At 35.7% G+C, this 22,030-nt stretch overlaps 1 protein-coding gene across 6 annotated transcripts; it reads right to left on the bottom strand.

Annotated features, from left to right (window-relative positions):
• Positions 1–1,698: 1,698 nt before the first annotated feature.
• Positions 1,699–21,296, bottom strand: LOC104218179 (alpha,alpha-trehalose-phosphate synthase [UDP-forming] 1-like). 6 transcript variants are annotated; one of them, XR_708924.2, is made up of 21 exons: positions 21,134–21,296; positions 20,921–21,054; positions 19,686–20,067; positions 19,397–19,494; positions 18,768–19,156; positions 17,856–17,970; positions 17,621–17,722; positions 17,020–17,170; positions 15,748–15,836; positions 11,600–11,648; positions 10,908–11,008; positions 9,893–10,080; positions 9,534–9,651; positions 8,005–8,181; positions 7,814–7,936; positions 7,646–7,733; positions 7,408–7,538; positions 7,234–7,332; positions 2,879–3,299; positions 2,735–2,787; positions 1,699–1,913 (listed from the first exon to the last, which is right to left on the bottom strand). XR_708924.2 is itself a non-coding variant. In XM_009768604.2 (19 exons), exons 1-18 carry the CDS (start codon positions 20,960–20,962, stop codon positions 2,895–2,897), a joined length of 2,847 nt encoding a protein of 948 aa, XP_009766906.2. In that variant the 5' UTR covers positions 20,963–21,296; the 3' UTR covers positions 1,699–1,913; positions 2,879–2,894. The 6 variants fall into 6 exon arrangements, 2 of the variants coding, with proteins under 2 accessions (XP_009766906.2, XP_009766907.2); XR_708925.2 differs by having other exon boundaries at positions 21,173–21,296; XR_708923.2 differs by having other exon boundaries at positions 20,921–21,296.
• Positions 21,297–22,030: the final 734 nt, after the last annotated feature.

The raw sequence follows: 22,030 nt of genomic DNA, 5'->3' as shown, positions 1-22,030 counted from the left end.
ATCTATCCCTCCTAAAAGAGAATATTTTCTAGGATGGTAAGATTTTTTGAAAGTGATATAGAGTGTCTGTCTGCATTACATGGATAGATATGTCGATTTCAAAGAAGTCAGAGGTCTGATATAATGTGAATTTTGGTTTTATATCTTTGTGGGAAAAGTAGAAACAATTATCTTTTTTATTTATAAAAAGATTATGCCATATTTACCAGATCCATTAGAGAAAAGTGTTAGCATTTCAAGCTTTGTATCTTATCTTATTTAATTTGATGCATGCACGTGGTGCAAGTAATATTTTTTTATAATGGTAGTCTCAAGGCCAATTTGTGTTCTGTTATTCTCTAGCATCCGTTACTTTCAACCCGGTATAGGTACTAACTAATTTTGCCCATCAACTCTTAGGTAGTTGGAGAAATTCATGTATATTTTTGTCTTTGTTAGAATTTGAACTATATTTGTTCTTTCTAATGTTTTTTACTAAGTTGGTTGAGGTGGTGCAACTAAATTATTATCCTCAAACATGTGTACTTCATTACCATTACACGATGTTGGTTTCAAAGCTAAGCAATGGATTTCCAGAACGGGAGCTTGAAAGCAAAAATGAGTGAATGGTTAGGAAGACATATAAATACATAAAGGATTAGTACTTGAGAGTAAGATGATATTATTGGGGTTTTACGTACATAGAAAAATAACACCGTAAAGCCACGGTAAAAATAATAATCGAAAAAATGTATAAAATTTATATATCTTTTGTATATATATACATTATGTATATTATATACAAAATTCATACACTTTTGACTACCAGATATAAATAGTTTCAGGCGTGGGCTAAAAGTTATAATATCCCTAGAAATAATCAAGAAGTACTCTTCATGATTCTGATCCAGAGTATACTCCTATACATTGCGTAGGTAAATAACTAATCAAGAACGATGGTTTATGTATGCTTTCTTGAAAATAAGATAAAACATTTTATTTTGCTGGAATAAAATTTTATGTTCGGGAGAAAATGGGAAGAAGGGCAGAAAGGAATCAAAATGAAGAATCACATACTGCTGTGGACAAAATGTGGCCTCCAAGCTCTAACAAATCTTGATGATTCAGTTTGAAGCTTGAAAAGTGGAAGGGAATAGAAATTTAAATCTAGAGAAAAAAGGGTGCATTCTCCAAATTTGTTAACCATGCCAAGGCAAATAATGAAACTCAATTTGAAGGAAAAAAAACATTTATTTGTAAATTTTGTACACTTCTCAGGAAATATTTAATAGCCTTAATCATAAGGTATTTGTTTAAATTTTTATACTCAAATTTCATCCCTTGTCTTTTTAATGCCTCCAAGCAAGCAAAGGTTTTCGGGGTATTTATTTGTAAATTTTGTACACTTCTCAGGAAATATTTAATAGCCTTAATCATAAGGTATTTGTTTAAATTTTTATACTCAAATTTCATCCCTTGTCTTTTTAATGCCTCCAAGCAAGCAAAGGTTTTCGGGGTAATCGCCGCGCATCCTTTCTATGCTCCGTGACAACGGCGTACCCCGAAACAAAGGAGCCAGTCTTCGTCGTATATATCCAAATGTTAATTTGACACTACTGCATATAAATTTACGACGTATATATGTTATATAAACACAAGTGTATATTATCTAAAGGAACTGAAAAGGCAATGAAAATTATGGATGAAGAAAACACTATCTAAAGGAAATGAAAAGGCAAGGGATATGGTACTATAAAATCCAAACAAAAAGATACCGTTTACAAGCCAATCCAAAGGGTCCTGGGGACATTATTTCTACTAAATTTTCTTACAGGGGAATTTCTTTTATTTATATGCTCAACTCTTTGGAAGTACAAGCATGTTTCCTCAGCTGTGAATGAAGGCGATCGTACTATCCCTCCCCGCGTGTCTGTCTGCATGTAAAAACAGTGCAGCATCAGCAGTCACACTTTCCACAGCTTGAAAGGAGCTTTAGCATATCCAATAAGCTAAGATCAAAGGAGCGGATAAGTAGATAGTGCCATCATGTTCCATTACTTTTAACATGTTAACAACATAAGCTAAACTCAGCAAGAACGGTCTAGAAACACTATGGTGCAGTATTATTTTGCCATATCAGAAGATCAGATGTGGTCTGTACCTAAAAGAAATAAGATCGATACTCAAGTTTATGACTGACCTGTATCCTATTACATGATACAGAATATTTTCTTTATTCAGATAACATTATCTCAAATTAGTCAACCTACTGTAGCTAGATGCAGGTTTGGAATAAGATCTTGACAGTATTGTCATATATCAATACGATAAATAAATAGTTTAAAACTTTTAAAAATGTCAAAATATGAATGAATCAATCGACTGTACTTCAATCCCAAATTAGCTTGGTGAGGCTATATGAATCCTCTATATCTATTCCGCTACTAAAAGGATGTTACATCAAGATAATAATCAGTAGCTTTAGATTGTTAAATTAAATTGTTCTCCAAAAGTCCTCCAATTAGGGAAAGTGATAAACTACATCATGACAGACAAAAAAGCAGGTCAACTAATATGGAAGGATCAACAATCTCACAGTTACGTGAAGTAACATAACAACCAAAAAGAAAATGGGCATGGTTTTCAGTTTCATTATTTGTCCTATCCAGCTTTATGCAAAGGTTGTGCTAGAAACTGTATTTCTTGAAGATAAGATTTGTTGCTGGAGTATAAAAACAGAGAAAGAAAGGCCAACCCTCGAGCTCAACTTGGTAAGGCTTGTAGTGGCTGCAGTCTTGGCAACTTTTCCTAATGGATAAGTTTAACAACATACTAAATTAGCCCAAGATGTTTAGTCACAAGGTACACATTACCTGAAATGAGTAAAATATGAATGTACCTCAAATAATAGACTTCTACTTGTATGAAGAAGCAGCTCTGTAAGATGAACAGTAGGCCAGCTCTTTCAATAGGGACACAACATCAGCTGATGAACCAAGAAGGTATCTGGAAGTAGAGCACTTTCTACCAACTGCACAAGAGAAGTAGTTATCAGCCTTGAGGTCAAGAACCGATGACCCTTCATGAACTGTCATTCTATCACGCATCATGGACCACCAATTTCCATTTTCATTACTGCCAGCTTTCTTGTCTAAGGTTGAAGCTTGCTGGGAAACTTTGTAACTAACTGCCCGGTGCCCGCTTTTACCAGCTGAATGATTTGAAGTATTTCTATTGAGATGGTTAGCTATCTTGTTTCTTGTAGTTGCTGCTTGTCCAAGAGGAAGCTCTGGCTCAAAAAATGAATAAATATCTTCATCCTGAAAGACAACAGTTTACTGCAAACTAAGTGTTCATTGAAAAGAAATACACAAGGAAGAAAACAAGAATTACGAGTTGTACCTAAATGAATGAGTGATACATAACAATTTTTCATGAGCAATATTCAAAGATGGATGCAAAATGAAGCTACTAGCAGTGAGGTTCTGTGAAGCTCTTGACAAAGCTGCTGGGGAGAGCGGGTGGGAATAGAGGGTCTTTCAAGCTTCTCGTCAATGAGCAGTTGAAAAAACTTAAACCAAAAGTCGCCTAGAGTCCCTAGGAGAGGAACATCCAGGAGTATAAGAGCAATGTTATTAAAAGCCATCTCATTGTCTCTTAAATCGATGAAGCGATGTGAAGCAAGAGGTTATCGCTTCATGGGTGAGGACATAGGCTTCATAGAAGTTTGTGCTTCAAACAATGACGCACAAATAGATTCCAACGAAAAGCAGACGGTTGTTTGAATCTCAATTGCAGGGAATTGGATTAATATCAGCACTTCTTTTATCACGGTAGTGAGGACACCAACTTGAGCGCACCTCGACTATTCCACCAGAACCAGGTGCCTGCTATCTCCCACTAGCATTGATACCAGGCAACTCTCATATCGGCATTATTGCACATTGGATATTGAATTAATTGCAATTTGAATTATAGTCGTTAATCAATATATGTTTAGTATATTTTAATGTCATAAATTGTGCACTTCACTTCTGAAGGACTGAGAAACAGCAAACTACTACAGCTACAGACAAACAGGCTGATAATGTAACTGAAGGCAAACGTGGCCCCCAAAAGGCCACAACAGGCTCGGAAAAAATCCGCAGACATTAGAGGGGTCCGGAGAGAAATCTGTGGGGTACTATATACTATCTTGCTCGGACTCGGGTGCGGGTATTCGATACAGGTTAGGATCTATGGGTCGGATTCTTCATCACATAAATTTAGGATTCGAGGGTATGGATCCAAGTGCGAATACGGTGCTAGGATACATCAAATAAATGTATTTTACAAAATATAAAGTATATATCTCGATTAATTAAACTTATTGAACTAAACTAATAAAATTCAATTCTTTATAAACACTTAATTTTTTATTCATAAGATATCTCGCGTAATAGCAAAGCATTCTCTTACTTTACATAACTATATATATAACTACCATTTCTTCTCATGGAAGACTGAGTAGATATACCCTGAGGCAAGGCAATGGAGAAAGTCAAAGAGGCATAGTGTGCACTAAATATCAGCAAGGACTCAACAATCTTTGTTAATTTGCTCGAAGGTGGAATAATAGGTAATTGATTAGTGTATTAGAGAAAGCTGCAGGAAAAGCTGTGTAGGGATCAACAAACTTTAGAAGGCTCTACAGGGTGGTTCTGTTGATCGCAACGCAGAAGTGCTTAGGATCCAACTCATACCTAGTATGGAGTTTTACACCATCTATTGTTTCTCTCAAGGTGACAAAGTGAAAGAAAAGTATCCTGAAAGTTGACAGATGTCATAAAGATTCTCAGTGACCTTTTCGAAGTCAAAGTACACTAGGCCATTGAGTGGACACAATTGAGATTATGGAATCTGAAAATAGAGAAGATAGATGACTTAAAAGTTAAAAACACATATGCTTGACATTAAGAAAATTGTTTTTTCAAATGGAAGTATCAGGTGCCCTGATGCAGAATTTCCCTTGAGAGAGCTAATGAATACAAAGTCAGAGCTAGGGAAGGTCATTGAGGAGCTAAGGGAAGAGGGAAGAACTTTGTGCCTGATTTTATTAGAGAGATCTCCATCTTTGAAACCTCAGATTTGAGGATTCTATATTGGCCTTGGCCAGCTTGCACACACCTCGACTATTCCATCGGGTACCTGCTACCTCCTACTAGCACGGGTACAGGGTAATACTTCCCACCAACGCTTAGGCAGATGAATCTCATCTAGGTGCATTTTCCTCTGCTGGGATTTGAACCTGACAACTCATGATTCTTCCTCTTCTGCTGCATCAATCAGTAACAGTATTTCCATTTTGGAGCGCCGCTTTGGCTATAAGCTTAAGATTTAGCTACACCTTCATTTCTAATCCTTAACTGTTTTGGATAATCCATCAAGGCAACTACTTAAGAGAAGACTGATTTCATATCTAAAACTTCCACAAACTGACAAACATCCGGAAACTGCGATAGTTGAAAATGTGAAATATGCAAGGAAAGATTTCCGAGTTATTGGGACAAGTATTTGAGATGTGGCTTCAGAATTTCCTGCAAACTTGGATGCTCAAGGTAGGGGTGGGCATTCGGTACTTCAGTTGGGTATTTCGGTATTCAGTTTATCAATTGTGTATACCAAATATCGTACCAAAGTAGTTCAGTACGGTTCGGTATTTCTTATTTTGGTTCGGTACGGTTTCGGTTTGATACATTTATGGATTCATGTCTTTTAAAAGGAATTCGTTTACAAACGTGAATAGATGATATAAATGGAGAGTGGACACGCTGTGCTAAGCTAGCAGGCTGTATGAAGCATTTCACAGATGAGAAATGCCTCAAGGAACACATAGAGAGTTGCCACCAGCATATTGTGTGTGAAATATGTGGAACCAAGAAATTGAAGAAGAATATTAAGCGGCATCTCCGCAAGCATTTCACAGATGAGAAATGCACGCATCAGAGAGAATAAAATGTGAATCCCAGGATTGTCAGCACACTTTCTCCACTGTAAGGGACTGCTGCATTTTCTTTTATGTAAATAAAGTTCCTTTCTCATCATCCACAACTTAAAAAATTCTGTCCATAATGATAACATATGAAGTAAACCATAGGAAATACACTTAATCTAAGCAAGGGGGCTTGGGATATTGGGCTTAGGCTTATTGGGCTGGAAAATAGAAATAGAGGTGGGCTTGGACTTAATTATTTCGGTATTTCGGTATACCGAAATATCAAAAATTCAGTACCGAGTACCGTACCGAAATACCGAAAAATCTATACTGAAGAATACCGAAAAAATCGATACCGAAATACCAAGTTAATTCGGTTCGGTTCGGTTCAGAATTCGATTTTTCGGATTTTATACCCACCCCTAGCTCAGGGGGACCTCATGAAACTTTTGGGAAAAAGTAAGTCTTTTGACCAGGCTTTGATAAGCAGGAGTGGGTTTCCTCTACCAAACAACTTGAATAACCAAACTAGTACTCAATAACAACAACAACAACGACCCAGTAAAATCCCACTAGTGGGGTCTGGGGAGGGTAGTTTGTACGCAGACCAAACTAGTACTCAGTGCATCCCATTTTGTACGACCTGTCCTGACTTTTGAGGAATTTAAGAGAAATATTTAAATGAGTTACTACAATGGAGTTCAGTAGATATATGTCAAATACTTAATGGATGATGTGAGAAGGTATCAAGATGTTGCATCAAATAGAAAGTAAGACTGAAGTAGAATTACAAAAAAAGGTAGAACAGCAAACAGCATTACTGTGGTGGACGGCGGACACCACCATTTAAGAAGGTATATTTGTTCGATGAGCTAAAATAGAAAGCAAGTAAAACAAGATAAGATCAAGTAATAATTAAATTCAAAAACTACCACAAGGTCCAGGTAGCTGTATAGAACTAAAGAAAACAAATAAGCATGTTCAATTATTTGTGCCCTCAAAAAGACAAACTATTGACAAAACCACAGGAAGAAAGCACATTTATGTAAGAACATCCTCTTAAGATGCAATCTGCCACAAAATCCAACCACAAAAACCATGCCAAGTTATATGATGCGCAAAGTTTTTAGGTCAAAATGGAGTTCCTACACTGCAATTTAAAAGCTTAAGTGTCCAGACTGGTCAAATATATCTGCTATTAGCCGTAACTTTCATCCAAATAGAGCATTTAACAGTTAATTCAGCATTTTGTCAACCATAACATAAAAAAGATTGCACACCTTTGGCAGAAAGTGCCCTATGCATAAAACATAATCTATTGGTGCCTTGACATCATTGTTATGCACTATTTCTCCCAAAATACGATCAATTGCTGCCCCCTGTACAAGAATAAGCTGCATAAGAAAATAATCAATTTAACACAAAATGAACATTCTAGGAATGACAGCACAGACCTTAGTAACACCAACTGCTCGAACCTCAACGGATCGACTACCCTGGACTACATCTACAGAAGCATTTGAAATTGGGCCTGTCCACAAATGTTGCAAGAGATCTTTTGATTGAAGTCTTCCAAACTCGATATCTGCATGCTCAGAACCCAATAACAGAATAAGTAGTCCAAAACCACAAATAAACATAAGGGTATTTATTTGATTAAAGATGGACCTAAATTGGGCATAGATTAATGACCTGTATATTTATAGTTCCAAACAAGTGAGGTCTCACGAAGCTCAAAATGAGAACGAGGGGTCCTCTCAGTGAAATACTCAAATACATGCTGAAACAAATGAAGATAGACTATGATTTCAAAAACTTCACAAATTTGAGACAATTCAAGTTCAAAATACAGTGTTTCACCTTCACGCTGTCAACCCAATCCATATTTAGATTTTCAGGCATCGTAGTCATCCAATTCCCCTCTGTTTGTCGCAAAAACATTCCATGTTCAGCAGCCAACCACATCCTATATTCTCCAAAATTCTGTAGAAGAAGTCAGTCAACAAATATAAATGCTGATAGAAAGACGCTAACTTAGGAAAGTAGGACACCTCATCAAGAACATTCCGGTCACTTCCACTGAGGACAACTACTGTCGTTTTTGGGTCATTACAGAGCTTTCTTAAAGGTTCTTTTAAATCTGGATGCAACTTAAGCTCCATTTCTTTTAGTTGATCAATCCTTCTTCCCTGGGCGTCCACCGGCTCTGTTAATGTGGCATTGAAACCCTGAATTACAGAGAATGACTATCAAAACCAAGTATTCCATATTTGGGGAATTGAAAGTAGCTTATCCCCTGTCTTCGTCATTTATATGTTCAAAATTTTTAGAACTATAATGAGAAGGAGCATTCAAAACACATAGTAAATGAGACAAATAGCTTAGCGCAAGCAAAAATACACAGTAAATTGGACATTTAGTTTGACTAATTCTCTACGATACAGTCCCACTCCACTTCCAACAGGCCCAATAGACTATCTATAAATTAATAAATGCAGTTGGTAAAAGCAGCTCCACACGGGGAAGCGTGGAAAAACTATAGATCCTCCTAATTTGGGAGGGATTTAAAAAAAAAGAAAAAAAAATGGAAATGGAATAGTAGAGAATAAGTGGAGCAGTGAAGGAAAAATAACTATTTTACCAATAAATATCATGACTAAAGCTAGATAGAACTTTTTGTCCTCATTTGGGCAAGTGCCAAGGAAGCTTTTCTTGGAAGCAAAAATGTGACTTTGAGAAAACGGCAACAACAGAACTACCTTGTCCTCGGTTAATAATATAAGTAGGTGAGACATCGTAACAGAGAAAAAAATATAAGTATCCTAGTGCAGAAACTCTTTATATGTGCATAACCTTATGCAACAGCATCACATGTACCCTACGACGATAGTTTCTTAAGACGACATCATCCCTTTGATATTACAAACATTTTTTTCGACAAATAACAGCATAAGTTTATCATGAGACATTTTGATAAAAGCCAGTTCAGCCCTTTATGTTCAAATATGTCTCAGGCAGTAATGAGCAACAACAGACTCCAGTCCCAGTATTGAATGGGATCCTATAGTAGTAAGGTGAGGTTAAGTAAACATGTGCAGCACTAATGAAGAAATGACAGGATATAGAGACATCAGTATCTGGTCAAAACAGCTATAAGTTCAGTCTTTCCATATCCTTTATCAAATTCATGAACCAAAAGTCAAATAAATGGTTTGAGAAGGCAAATGAAATAACATCCTGAGCAAAGCAAGCCGTAGAAATCCGTATAGGAGCTACTACAATTGCTTCGGCCTGAGCTGCTGCCAATAATTGGAAATACATATGTTTAAATGCACGCTTTTAAAACATTTTCTGCTTTTATGAACAACTAACTGTACAAACTTCATCTTTCAATAGAATGTAGAATTCACCAGCAGTGTCATACTGCACCGGCTTCCTGGATTTTGATCCTTTTGAGTTGACACCAAGTACTAAGACCACAATAATATACATAAAAATTATAATCAAAGGGTGGAATTAGGGTATTACAAAAAAAAAACATATAATATTTTTGCATTTTGGTGAAAGGAAAAAGGACTACCAATATAAGCAACCGATTATTTGATCGCAAGTAGCGCTCGATAGCCAATTTGGTAGGTAGCTGAGGCGGAATTTGTCTAGTCCTCAGTTGAGCTTCAACAACTGTATCATTGAGTTCGCTGCATAGAAGAAGAAAAAAGTAGTAGCATCAGATTGCACTAGGATTGACATTGGGCAAAACCGATTAAAAGAGTGTCTGAGCAAACTGTTTGTCTTGTGACCGCTTCTTGATATTGTTATTGATTTAGATTTAACGTGAAAAGTACATAATGTAGAGCACAAAAGCAGATCCTTTATTATCAAAATACAAATGTGACAAGTTTAAACCATAAGAGCTACTCTGACACATTAATGACAGACCTTACAAATGTTTCAGCCCATTCCTGGGAAGTGTGAGTAGTGACATGCATGAAGTTATGGTGATGTCGTTTTTCTCTTTCATGGGCAGACATTGTTAGAGCATAACCAATAGAGGACGCAAGTTCTGTAACATTCCACGGGTTCACCAAAATAGCCCCAGCACCAAGAGACTGTGCTGCACCTGCAAACTGTAATTGAGGAAATATTATGGCAAGAATACAACAATATGCCTCAGTCCCAAACAAGTTGAGTCAGCTATATGAATTCTCGCTGACCACGTTACTCCATTTAAGTCATCTCATGCGAATGTTATGCAAGAATATGCCACTCAAATCATTTGTATAGCACGTCTACATGTGCAGTAGCAATCTGATGATTAGTAAACAATATTTATAGGGAGGAAGAGTTTATCTAAGGATATGATGCCACTTTCCATCCTGAATCAAATTCCAAAAGCCTTCTGAATTCTAGAAGCTAATGTAAACTTGCATAAAGAAGTTGAAGCAGAAATAAAAGCAACAAAATAGACACTATCATATATCCCTTTTTGCATGTTGAGGTATTCATTACCAACGCCAGACAAGGCCTTTGCAACACTATCTCTCTATCTTCTTAGGCAAACCATTAAGATTTCCTGGAGCTTCTTTGCTACTAAGACCATTGTTGAGAAGGTGAACATAGTGAATAGCTCAACCCCAAAAACAAGCTCAATCATGCAGAGAGACTACAATCATACTTAACCTATATGGGATGTTAACAACCCTCACCCCTTCCCCCCATGCTCAAGGCTGGGTGTCTGGAGCGTGGAGCAACATAACGTGTGTGATCCAACATTAGGTAGCCCAACATCGAGGATGAGCCTAGTTCTGATGCCATGTTGAGAAAATAACCTAGCTCCTATATCAACCCGAAAATCTAGCTCAAATGGTGAGAAAAGGTCATATGCTTACCGATCAAGGATTCTAAAAATGTTATTAGTGAAATCATATCCATAGATAAAAAGAGAACTGCCTACCTCACTTAGAATTAGGACTCCTTTCTTGGATGCTTGGCAGGCCACAAACTCATAGCTGACAAGATTCATTCCATCCCTTAGGGATGTAACTAGAGCAACATCTAAACAAATTGCAAGAAACAGAAAAACAAGTGACAAAAGGGGCAGAAAGTGTATTCAGGAAAACTTTAGGCACTTTGAAACTAACAAGTGTTATCAGAACCATCATAAAATTGGTGGTATGAATTAAAAAAGAAATAAAATGTTAAAAAATAAATTATTATGTGCTGCAAACAAGAAAGATACCAACTTGTCCTTTCAAGTTTCTAAAGAGTAAGTTTTCTTGGTCACCCATCTAGTTTCTTTTTTGCCCTCAACATATACTATCATACATGGACGTAGCCAAAACCCAAAAATCTAAAAACTAATAAACAGTAGTATTAGTACATTCATATGTCAGTTCAGGACATCATCCTAGGACCGATAAGTAATTTGCGATCTTATAAAAGCTATGGCACAGACGGCTGCAAGTTTTGCTTTCTTTTCTTCAGATATTGAGCAGGCAACCCCCTGGGAATGTGTTGTTGTTTTCCTTTTTCCCCTTCCCTATATCTGCCCCTCTCTATCAGAAGAATTCAACTATGTTTTCCACCTTCTAACCATGTTAAAGTTATTTCCAGTATAATTTATAGGAAGATAACAAGAATGAGTACCAGTGACAGCATAAATTGCGCACAGTGCATGAAAATCAAGAGAGCGGTCCTGTAAATATAGAGAGAATATCATTAGAATCTTCACAAGGTTATGGAAATCGCTCATAAAGCAAAGAGGAATGATGAGAAGAAGTAGCAGAAAAAGCTGAAATGAGAATAAGAAATACCAAATGCCAGCAACCAGAATCATGAACTCGTTCTCAAACTCAAAAATTCACCATTCAGTTTATTTTACTGTAAAGAGGAAGATCCTTGTTTTATATCTAGTTGGCTTGATTCTTGGGACCATAACATCACATTTAATCAATGCTTCTGTAACCTAACACCATCTTGGTATATCTATAAACTTTAGTTGACTTACCCCCACAAAAATATAAAATGAAAAAGCACCCTATAGGAGTAAAAAATATTCCCATAGGAACCATCCCTTTTCAAAAACATTTCCTCTTATTATCAACCACTTCATTAAACACTGTTGTATTCAAGCAACAAAAGTTAAACTGAAAACTTAGTGTTGATACTTCAATTGACTCAATTCCATGATGTTTAACTGACCATCAATCTCAGATTGTAGACCTATAATTAATGTTTTCTACTCTCAGAAAAAGTAATGGACAAATACCATCAATGAATTGAAAGCTTTCTTGGGAAAATGACACCACATGAAATCTATTCAGAGGATATGCAATTCCAGTAGAAAACATAAAGAAAAAGATTTTTCCGGTTCAGAGGATTTGCAATTCAAGCAGAATAGATAAAGAAAGATAAAGATTTTCCCGGTTCAAGAGCAATATATTTTCTAATCATATATGATTAAAACCAAAGAAAAAACACGGAAGAACCAGACCTTCAGTATAACGACGTGACCTTTTTGATTAAGATGTAAGTAAGTATTAAAAGCAAGCAAAAGATAATGCCGTTCAGAGAAGATAAGATTGATGGAACCCTTCACATAGAAATGCTACACCAGCAAAATAATTCGGCTTATTTTATGTTACTGGTTAGTGTTATAGACTTTGTCAAAGTATTGGGTTTTTTCCCTTCCGATAAGTAGAGTGATGTCAAAGTGTTGGGCTTTCTTCTGCCACGAAGTAAAATAAGAAGTGAAACGTTTTTTTTTTCAATCCATTTCAGACTCAAGTTTGCATTAATCGACCTGATGCCTCAAAGTAGTAGTATTTGAAGCACGGAAACTATACTTTGAGGATTTGACTATGCAGCATTACCTGATAGAGTCTCGATGAGTCTATTTATCCAGCAGAAAGCTGTAACAATACAAGGTTTCCTGACATAAACTAGCTGCTTAATCTCTAACAACAGCCCAAACACTGCCTGTATTAAATTTTAGCTTAACCAACAAAGATTTCAAGCAGAAGCGTTTACCAAGAGTTAAGTGTTAAAGGTAAGTAATTCCTTAGTTTGTCCTTTACTTTAAATATACCCATCCAGCCCAACTACAATTCAGAAGACGACAAATGGGTATACTCATAGCCATTCCTGTATAACAAGAAATTTTTATATAAGACTTTTTTCGGAAATTACTTGAATGACATCTCAAGAGTTAATACAGTATCCTTAGTATCCTTTTGTATCTGTTGCAATATTTCTTTCACCTGTAGTACAATAAATTTCTAAAACTGCCAGGTGCGTGTCCTCATGCTCAAGGTTCAACTGCGTTTCTGTATTGACATAATAATCAAAAGAAGCCGATCAACCATGACGAGGAGAAATTTTCAAGGAGTAAGCTAAATATTCCCGAAGTATAAATGTACTCTCAGAATTGCTTTGAGCATTTTAGTAGGTTATATCAAAAGGAACCTAGAATCATTAATTAAAAAATGACATCAGAAAAAATGAGAGCTCCAAATTTAAGAAGAATTCTGAAGTAATCTAGTATCTGTGCCCCACCTTTAATAGAAGCTGGGGGAAAAAAGGCAGAGTCAGGAAACACTCATATATGTCCAATCCAAAGAGGAAATGATAACAGAAATCTTTCCATGAATAAAGAACTTTTTATAACGGGATCCCTTTGGAAGAAATTTTTTTTGCATTAGGAACAAAGTAAAAGGATAAAGATTTTCTTGAGTATCTACAGATATGGACTACCCAAATTATAGCATAATATCAAGACACCAGAGAACAAACAAAGAAACATAGCTGATGAATCAGCCACTGACCTGTTATTTGTGTACATTAATCGAGAAGATAAATAATATGCAAGTTCTTAATCATAATGAAAGGCCTTAACATTTTAGCAAAGATAGGATTCACATTGAGATTCCTTTATGTCGCATAACATTGAGTACTATTGAGAGTCGTTTGTCTTGTAGCATCAAAACCTTTTTGATATTTGGTCCGTTTATTCTACAATTATGCCTGTTATGAGTTACGAATGACAAAAATCTTCATTATGACTTTTATATTTCAGTTATTATAGTTTCCTTATAAGTAAAATTGTCATGGTGTGTACTACCTCACATTCCCAAATCTACTTTTATTTTATTACGACTGTGGTGTTCGGGCCATCTTGTGCACTCCTCGACTATGGCATCGGCTACCTGCTACCTCCAAATGCACAAGCACTGGTTAACTCTACCAACCGAGACTTAGGTAGACGCGAAGAAATCACCTAACGTGTTTTGTCTGCTGGGATTTGAACTCTAGCCTTCCATTGTTTTCAACCCTCGGTGCTGTCCAACTCTACATTTTACCCTAAACAGATGTGAATATCCATGCTAAGCAGGTGTATTTATACCATAGTACCTTGAGAAATTCTTTTCTGTTTCTGCAATCATAAAGTTTTAAGGGGTGAACTTACAGGTCGAGATGAAGCATAAATATGTTGAAATGTGAATTTAGACTTAATGAAAATAAGAGTAAAGGAAAAACAATGTTAACCAAATGTTGAGTTTAATGCGCTTTTAATATATGCCCGTTTGGCACTTCACACCTTGTTTTTATCTTTTTATGATTTGGTACCTAACTTCATACTATTTAATGTATAAGTGCTGGCTCAAAATTAGATTCTGAGTCATGTGTCAATCCAGCAAACAAAAAGGAAATAATTATCATAATTAGATATGGGTAAGGAAAGGGCCAGGAGGGTTGGATTGACAAAAGAGAATAGATGGAAAGTAAATGAGTTAAGGGTATGGCGAGGATGCAAATTCAGCGTCAAGTTAAGAGGTGGCAAGGGGTGAAGGGGAAGACATTGCTGCAAGGAAACCAGTCTCCCACTTTATACTTGTAAGAAAACACTCAACATTTTGGCAAGAGATGAGTTTCTCAACTGTACCGTTTCAGGATCAAATTGTAAAATTAACAAATTTTGCTGCAAAGTACCAAATGTTGAGTACTTCACACCGTAAAATGCTTCTAACTCTACAATACTCCTTCAAAGACATAGGTATTATTGTATTAATGTCACCAGTAAATCAGAGGATTCAAAAAGGTACTCCTAAGACCTTTATTGTTATATCTTTCTTTATTTTTTCTTTTTGATAGAGGGGAACCTTGGAGCAACGATAAACTTGTCTTTCATGTGACCTATAGGTCGCATGTTTGAGTCGTGGAATCCGCCATTGATTAGACTGCCCACATCATACCCCCTTGGCGTGCAGCCCTTCCGCGGACCCTGCGTGAACGCGGGATGCTTCGTGCATCCGGCTGTCATTTTTTCCATTTTTTCTTTTTGATAACTCCTTATCATTTGATCATTATGATCTAGTGTTAAAATGGGGAATGGGAGACAGTGAACATTTTTGTAAAGAAAAAATGACAAAAACCAACTTTGGGAATAACCAATAACCTGTTAATCTTACTGTAAAACTCAAGCAACTGAGAAGACCCACTTGACACAGAATGAACAATATCATACCGATTCAACATTTTAAGAAACTGCACGGCATCCAGAAATTACAGCATTCCTAAAATTTAAAAAACCTAAAATGGAAAAAAAATAATTCTCAAAATGCAGAAGAATCAATTGTTGAAAATAAAAAACAAAACAAGTTGCACCAACTTAGGACTTTACAAAAGTATCAACAAAATCAAATTGCAAAGAAAAGAGCCTAGCATGAATAATACAGTAATACATATCCATTAATATCAACAATTAAATTCATATTATAAAGTAACAAGAGACAGACCAAATGATGGATCGGGACAGCTGTTAGAGTTCCAAATCTTCCATTGATGCGTCCCACAATTTCATGTACTTGGCACGTAAGTTTTTGATCTGCCCAACAGGTTTAATAAGGAAATCCCATGAAAAATACCAAAATGTTTAACATATAACAAGGCTTTCTTGGCAATAATATACCTTACTACCCATATAAGGATTTTATTTTCAATTTTACAAAGTTAGTCCAAAAATCAGAAGTTTTGAGCCATCTTTTTCAATGATAATTTGACGATAGCGTATATATAATGCACTATAATTTTAGAAATTACACTAACAATTAACTATTCAATACAAAAAAAAATCTTGAAAGATCATTAACTAATGTGCTTTATAAAAATAAAATTAAAAAAAAACTACTGTGCTTTATAGATATGAATTGTGCTACTTGGTGCAAAATCTTTTCTTTTTTTTTTGAGAAGGATATAAATGAATCTTTTTATAAAATAAAAAAAAAATCAGAATCCACTCTTTCCAACTTTGGAACTCGGAAAATGATAGGCCTACCCCTTGATCCTTCTGCACTAAGTACCAAACTTAGTTCATTTGATTCGCCAGCAGGATTCAAACTCTTGATGTATCTCGCCCTCAACATTACTCCTGTTTACAGATCTTCTCTTCCATTCAGTCCACTCGAATTTGCACTATCAGTCTTTGAACATTCGGAAGATTTCTCACAGGCATAAAACAAGGGACTTTTCCATAGAAGATAAAAGTATTGACTTATATTTCTCAATGCCGTTAAACTAGGGTTAATTACTGCATAATCAGTGTCTTTTTGCCCTATTCAAAAGATGTCAGATCAGAAGACAGAGTCGCCTGAGATGAAAACAGAAAGTGAGTGAGCTAAGAAGAGGCTATTAGAAGCTGACAAGGTTCACAATCTCGAGCGAGGAGGAAAAGGAAGAATGGAGAAGATAAGAGAGACATTGGAGAGATACAAGCTTAGAGAAGAATACCAGAAAGATGGAATGTTGCAGATAGGATTATCGGAATTTTAGAGAGGAGGAGCTTGTCTGTAGAAGTTTTTAAGGATATTTTATTGCAGTTAATAAATTATTCGTTAAGTTCGCCTATCACAATCCAAGAACATCGTCATTTTTCCTTTCTTTTTCTTTCCAGATGTTCTTGACAACTAGCAGTATTTTTGTTCACAAAATTTACAAGACATGATTCAGTAGTATGCAAATTATATGCTGTAGTTAAACAACAGAAATAAACTTGATGACAAGGAACATACACTCGGGGACATCTGTCCTGGTTGGCACTGCAATTTGTAGCAAAACTACCTTGTCACGCCAGTCTGGGTTCTCTTCGAGGAACTTCTCAAATGCCAATATTCTTTGGGGGATTCCCTTAATCATATCCAGACGGTCTATGCCCAGCATTACCTGTAAATTAACAAATTGCCAATCAAAAATCAGTAAATAAAGTTTACTTAGGTTTCCATCTTTGCTTCTCTTCAATTTTCTTCCTTTATTCTCAATCATCCCATCTATTATATAGATGGTCATCTCACTTTTCTTTTTCTACTTCACACCTATACATGGCTTTAAAATCAGAAATTTAAAAACAAATTGTAATACTTTGCAATCAAGGTCTAAGGCAACTCTTCTTGTGATAATGACTGAAATGGGGATAATATATCTATTTTCACCTTTTTTCTATATTCCAATTTTTTGATGTTTTTACGAGGAAGCATACATCAAACTGTTGCACTGAGGATGACAGAAAATTTGAGGAGTGAAATAATTAAGGCATTCCACATTTCGAGCTATACTGATTGAATGCTGTAAAAAAATCTGCATCATGGTGATCAAAGATTTTATACTGGAATGAACCTTTCTGCCAGCAAATCTTTCTTGCAGTTCTTTGATATGGTACTTGACTGGAGAAAGCTCAAGAGCTCTAATGAACCGATCAGAATCTATCCCGATAGGAAACTGTTCATCCAAAGGATCCAGTCAATATATCATCCATAACCTCTTGCAAAAGAGGAAACTTGACTTAAGTTGCAAATGATGAAAAAAGAAAAAATATAAAACATTTAAAGCTATTAATAAATGCTTCATATACCGCAGCAACACGTGTCAGCTTTCCTTGGTCCTCCACTCCTTCAGGTGTGCCCTCAAGCCCAAGAATGCGAGTGCAAGCACTAACAAAATGCCTTGCATAATCGTAAGTGTGGAAGCTGTAGACAAAATCAAAAAAATTCAAAACCTGAACCAGCTGAAAGCTCTTTACATAAAGGACAATCTAAATCCTCTTGCTGCAAAATTATGAAGTACAGAAAATTCTCATAGTTCAGAAAATAGTCATGGATTCAAAATAAGCTGAACTCCGTGATGTTAATGAGGTACTTATCCCCTTACTAAATTTACTGATGGTATTTGAAAACACAAGCCCTTTGTTTCCCTGGTGGAATGCTTCTCAAACCCTCATTTATGCATCACCATCACAACAATAAGAATTTTCTCATTATAAACCTCTTGAGGTAAGAAAAAGAAAAAAAAGTAAACAAGAAAAAGGGACAGTTTGCTTCTTTAATTAACCAGAGTTTGCTCACAATATGTTAAACACTCCTTCCCAATAATAGGCATCAACCAAATTGGACACAAATGGTATCAAACCTCTATTCCTTCTTCTGAATACTACTTTAAGATAGTCTTTAGGAGAAGCATTGGTTAGTGCTTACACTAATCTAGACCGTCCACAGATGACAGACGATCTTGTTACGCACTGCATCCTTAAGACTGCTTTACATTCTTTTCCTCATTCACTTAAGGTATAATATCTCATGGTGAAACAGCACGGAGAACATTACTTGGTACAATAGGTAAGCGTCTCTTATGCTTTTTCTAGGTAGCCTTGTCCACTCCGTTACACCGATCTTGAACAATACCATAATTCAAAATTGATAGTTGTTTCCAATACCTAAGCAATTTGTGACACTATTTGAATTATTGAAAATAGAGATAAGTGACTGACCCAACTAAATCAGCAGCAAGAACTGCTCTTAACAGCTCTGATCGAGATGGCAATGTCCTATGAATTTCGGATGAAGGAAAAGGTGTGTGAAGAAACCAACCAACTTTCATTTTACTATTATACTCTTTAAGGCATTTTGGTAGAAACATCAGGTGGTAATCATGGCACCAGACGACATCACCCTCTTGATAATGCTCATTGATGACATCAGCAAACATCTGGTTTGCCTTCTTGTATGCAGCAAACTGAGACTGGAAGCTACGGGTGGTTGCAAGACGGTCTTCTTGCGGAAGTGGGAGATAATGGAAAAGAGGCCATAGAATGTTATTACAATAGCCGTTGTAATATTGGTGAACAGTTTCTTGATCAAGAAAAACTGGAATGCACCTCTGCAGTCATGTAAACAATAAAGCACATAAAAATCCAACCTTTTTATGGTAGTTGTTATACAGATATTAAATTTGATAGCATGCATCAAGGTAAAATCTTTTAGATGAAGTTCAGTATTTTATTACATGTTGATGTCGCAACAGCATATAATAGGCGGTATACAGAAGTAGAGCTCTACACATATCACTTTGTTGGCAAGTGATATATCAAGAATTTAAAATGGGACCTATTTTACAAACCTTTTCAGCTAGAGCTTCAGTAAGTGATCTCTGACCAATTTCATCAGGTACATTCACCCCAGCCCACCCGATCCAATTTGCTTCAAACTCATTGACACCTTTACCAAAATAAGAAGACATCAGCTAGCACACATACAAGATGAAAAGAACCTCACTGAAGCTCAAATGTAGTAGATAATTTAAGAAGATAAGGAAATGAACAATGCCTGCAGAGAAAAATAAAGAAAGGTATCAGGAGCAAAATGTGCTAGTCATTTTTCGTGTATATAGAGCATTATTTTTGTCTTACCCAACAGCGCTCGAACTAAACCTCCTACACTAACTTCTAGAGCCCATGAATCTTTGCCTTTCCTAACAGCAGAAACAGGCAACCGATTTGCCACAACCAACAATCTTTGCTTTTGTGGTCGTCCATCTAGCCTCTCAGAGCCATCAGAAAGGGTTTTTGCAGCTACAAGTCCTTCAATAAGCTCTTCATCTCGAGTTCTCTTATCGCCATCTGATAGACAGAGTTCAATTCCATTTACAGAAACATCTGAGTCTCTGTAGCCATCTCTTATGCCTTCATTTGCATATAGAGACTTGCTGGATTTTCGTAGTTCCCTTTCTCTTAATAGCCTTTCCAATCTAGATGGAACACCATTATACTTGATTCCAGGCGTTTGTAGGATCTGTGTTTCAATTGAATTAGTATAAGTCATGAATCATATGATGCATTTATTTATTCACAAAGCAGATCATCTTCATAGAAATTTAAATCATAACACCTCATGAGTCAAATGATACAATTATGAAAAAATATAACTTCTTTTGGTCATTTAGAAGAATGGACAAAAAATTCATATTCACCAAAAAGGACAATGTGAACAGCTATAGCATCTACGTCTCTTCCGTTAACAGTGACAGTAGTGACAGTCTGAAACACATCCAACTATGAGGAAACTAAGATAAGTTGTGAGTTTTAGTGAATTTACCATTGCCCTGATGGCATCCAAAGGTAGACCAGAAATGGGAAAAGGAGTTTTCACACAAGACCCAATCTTTAACAAACATTGAAGTTAATAATGAAAGAAAAGAATAAACAAACCATCAACCAGAAAGACGGGGATGAAGAAGTAAAGCAGAAACGTTTAACTACATTTCATGAGAGGAACGTTTTACCTAGAATTAGCTATTCCAAGGGAAAAAAACATAGAACTACTCTATACATTAATTTGTTGCCTTTAGTAGTGAAATAGTGAGTCATACATGTTCCCACAATATTAACTCATAACATGGCCTTAGATAATGAACAACGACATATCTATCACAGTTTCCCAAAACCCAATTCCTATTTTAAGTATATAATAAGAGAGAAACCAAAAAAGGAACAACAAAATCAATATCCATTTTAGACAAAGAAATAGCACAAAAAGTAAAATTCAAGAACCAGCAACCAAGAGCACCCCCAACAAAGCTCAATGCACAACCAAAAGAATCAGCAAGTGTTTAAAAAAAGGGAATTTTTTTCAAGAATTAAAGTACCAAATTGTTCTGAGGAATGCGGGTATCTTCAATCGACTCCATCTTCAGCACCGACAATTACAACAACAAGAAAGACCCAAATGAGGAATTGGGATATTGAATTTGAAGTGGAAAGACAGTCCATAAGCTGCAAGCTGTCACAATTTTGTATGTATTATGTAGAGAAGAGAGAAAAAAATCTCAAAATAGAGAAAGGAAAATGGAGAAACGAACAAGGCTAAGGGATTTTTGCAAATTTCATAAAATCCAAACCCTTTTGAGGAGAGAGTGTAATAGAGAAAGTTTTGCAGGAACACGGGTTTGGTTTTCTCGCCATGCAGATTGCAGCAGCTGTTCAAGGTTTCCCTTATGGCCCCTTTTGGCACCAAGCCTACACATGTTTCTTTTTTTTAAATTATTGTTTTTTAATGATTAAATAAATAAATTACTCTCCAACTCTCAACTAATCTTTTTTTGCCCCCAAAAGTTCCAAAATTGAACATTAATGACTCAGCAGCTGTATCGAAATTCTTTTTCTCTCTTTTTTTTTTTTTTGTCTTGAGATTTCTAAGAGCATGTTTGGACATAAGAATTCGTTTACTTTTTTCCAAATTTTTTTTATTTTTTTCGAAATCAGTGTTTGGCTATAAAATTTTCAACTTTTATTTGAATATGACTTTTGAATTTTTTCAAAAATTTGAATAACTCGAAAAAGTTATTTTTTAAAATTTTCACTCAGATCACTCACAAAAATTCAAAAACAACCCAAAATTATATTCATGTCCATACACAACTCTAATTTTCAAATGTCATTTTCACTTGAAAAAAAAATTACTTTTTTTTTGGAATTTTACAATTCTTATGTCCAAATGCCCACTAAGTCCTTTTTGTGACGTAGTGGTATTTCATTTCGATTTTAAATTATACTCCCTTAATTTCAGTTTAGATGAACCTGTTTTCTTTTTGGTACATCCTAAAAAGAATGATCGTTTATTAAATTTGGAAACGATTTAACTTAAACTTCAACTCTATCCTTGGTGAGAAGCTTTTATAGCCATACAAATACTCTGCATATCACAAGTTCTAAAAATTTTCGTTCTTTCTTAAACTTCGTGACATTTAAATAAATTC

The sequence above is a fragment of the Nicotiana sylvestris genome, chromosome 2, assembly GCF_000393655.2.
Source record: "Nicotiana sylvestris chromosome 2, ASM39365v2, whole genome shotgun sequence".
Lineage (NCBI taxonomy): Eukaryota > Viridiplantae > Streptophyta > Magnoliopsida > Solanales > Solanaceae > Nicotiana > Nicotiana sylvestris.
The sequence above is the reverse complement of the archived record's forward strand: the minus strand, read 5'-3'. Positions and strand labels throughout refer to the sequence as shown.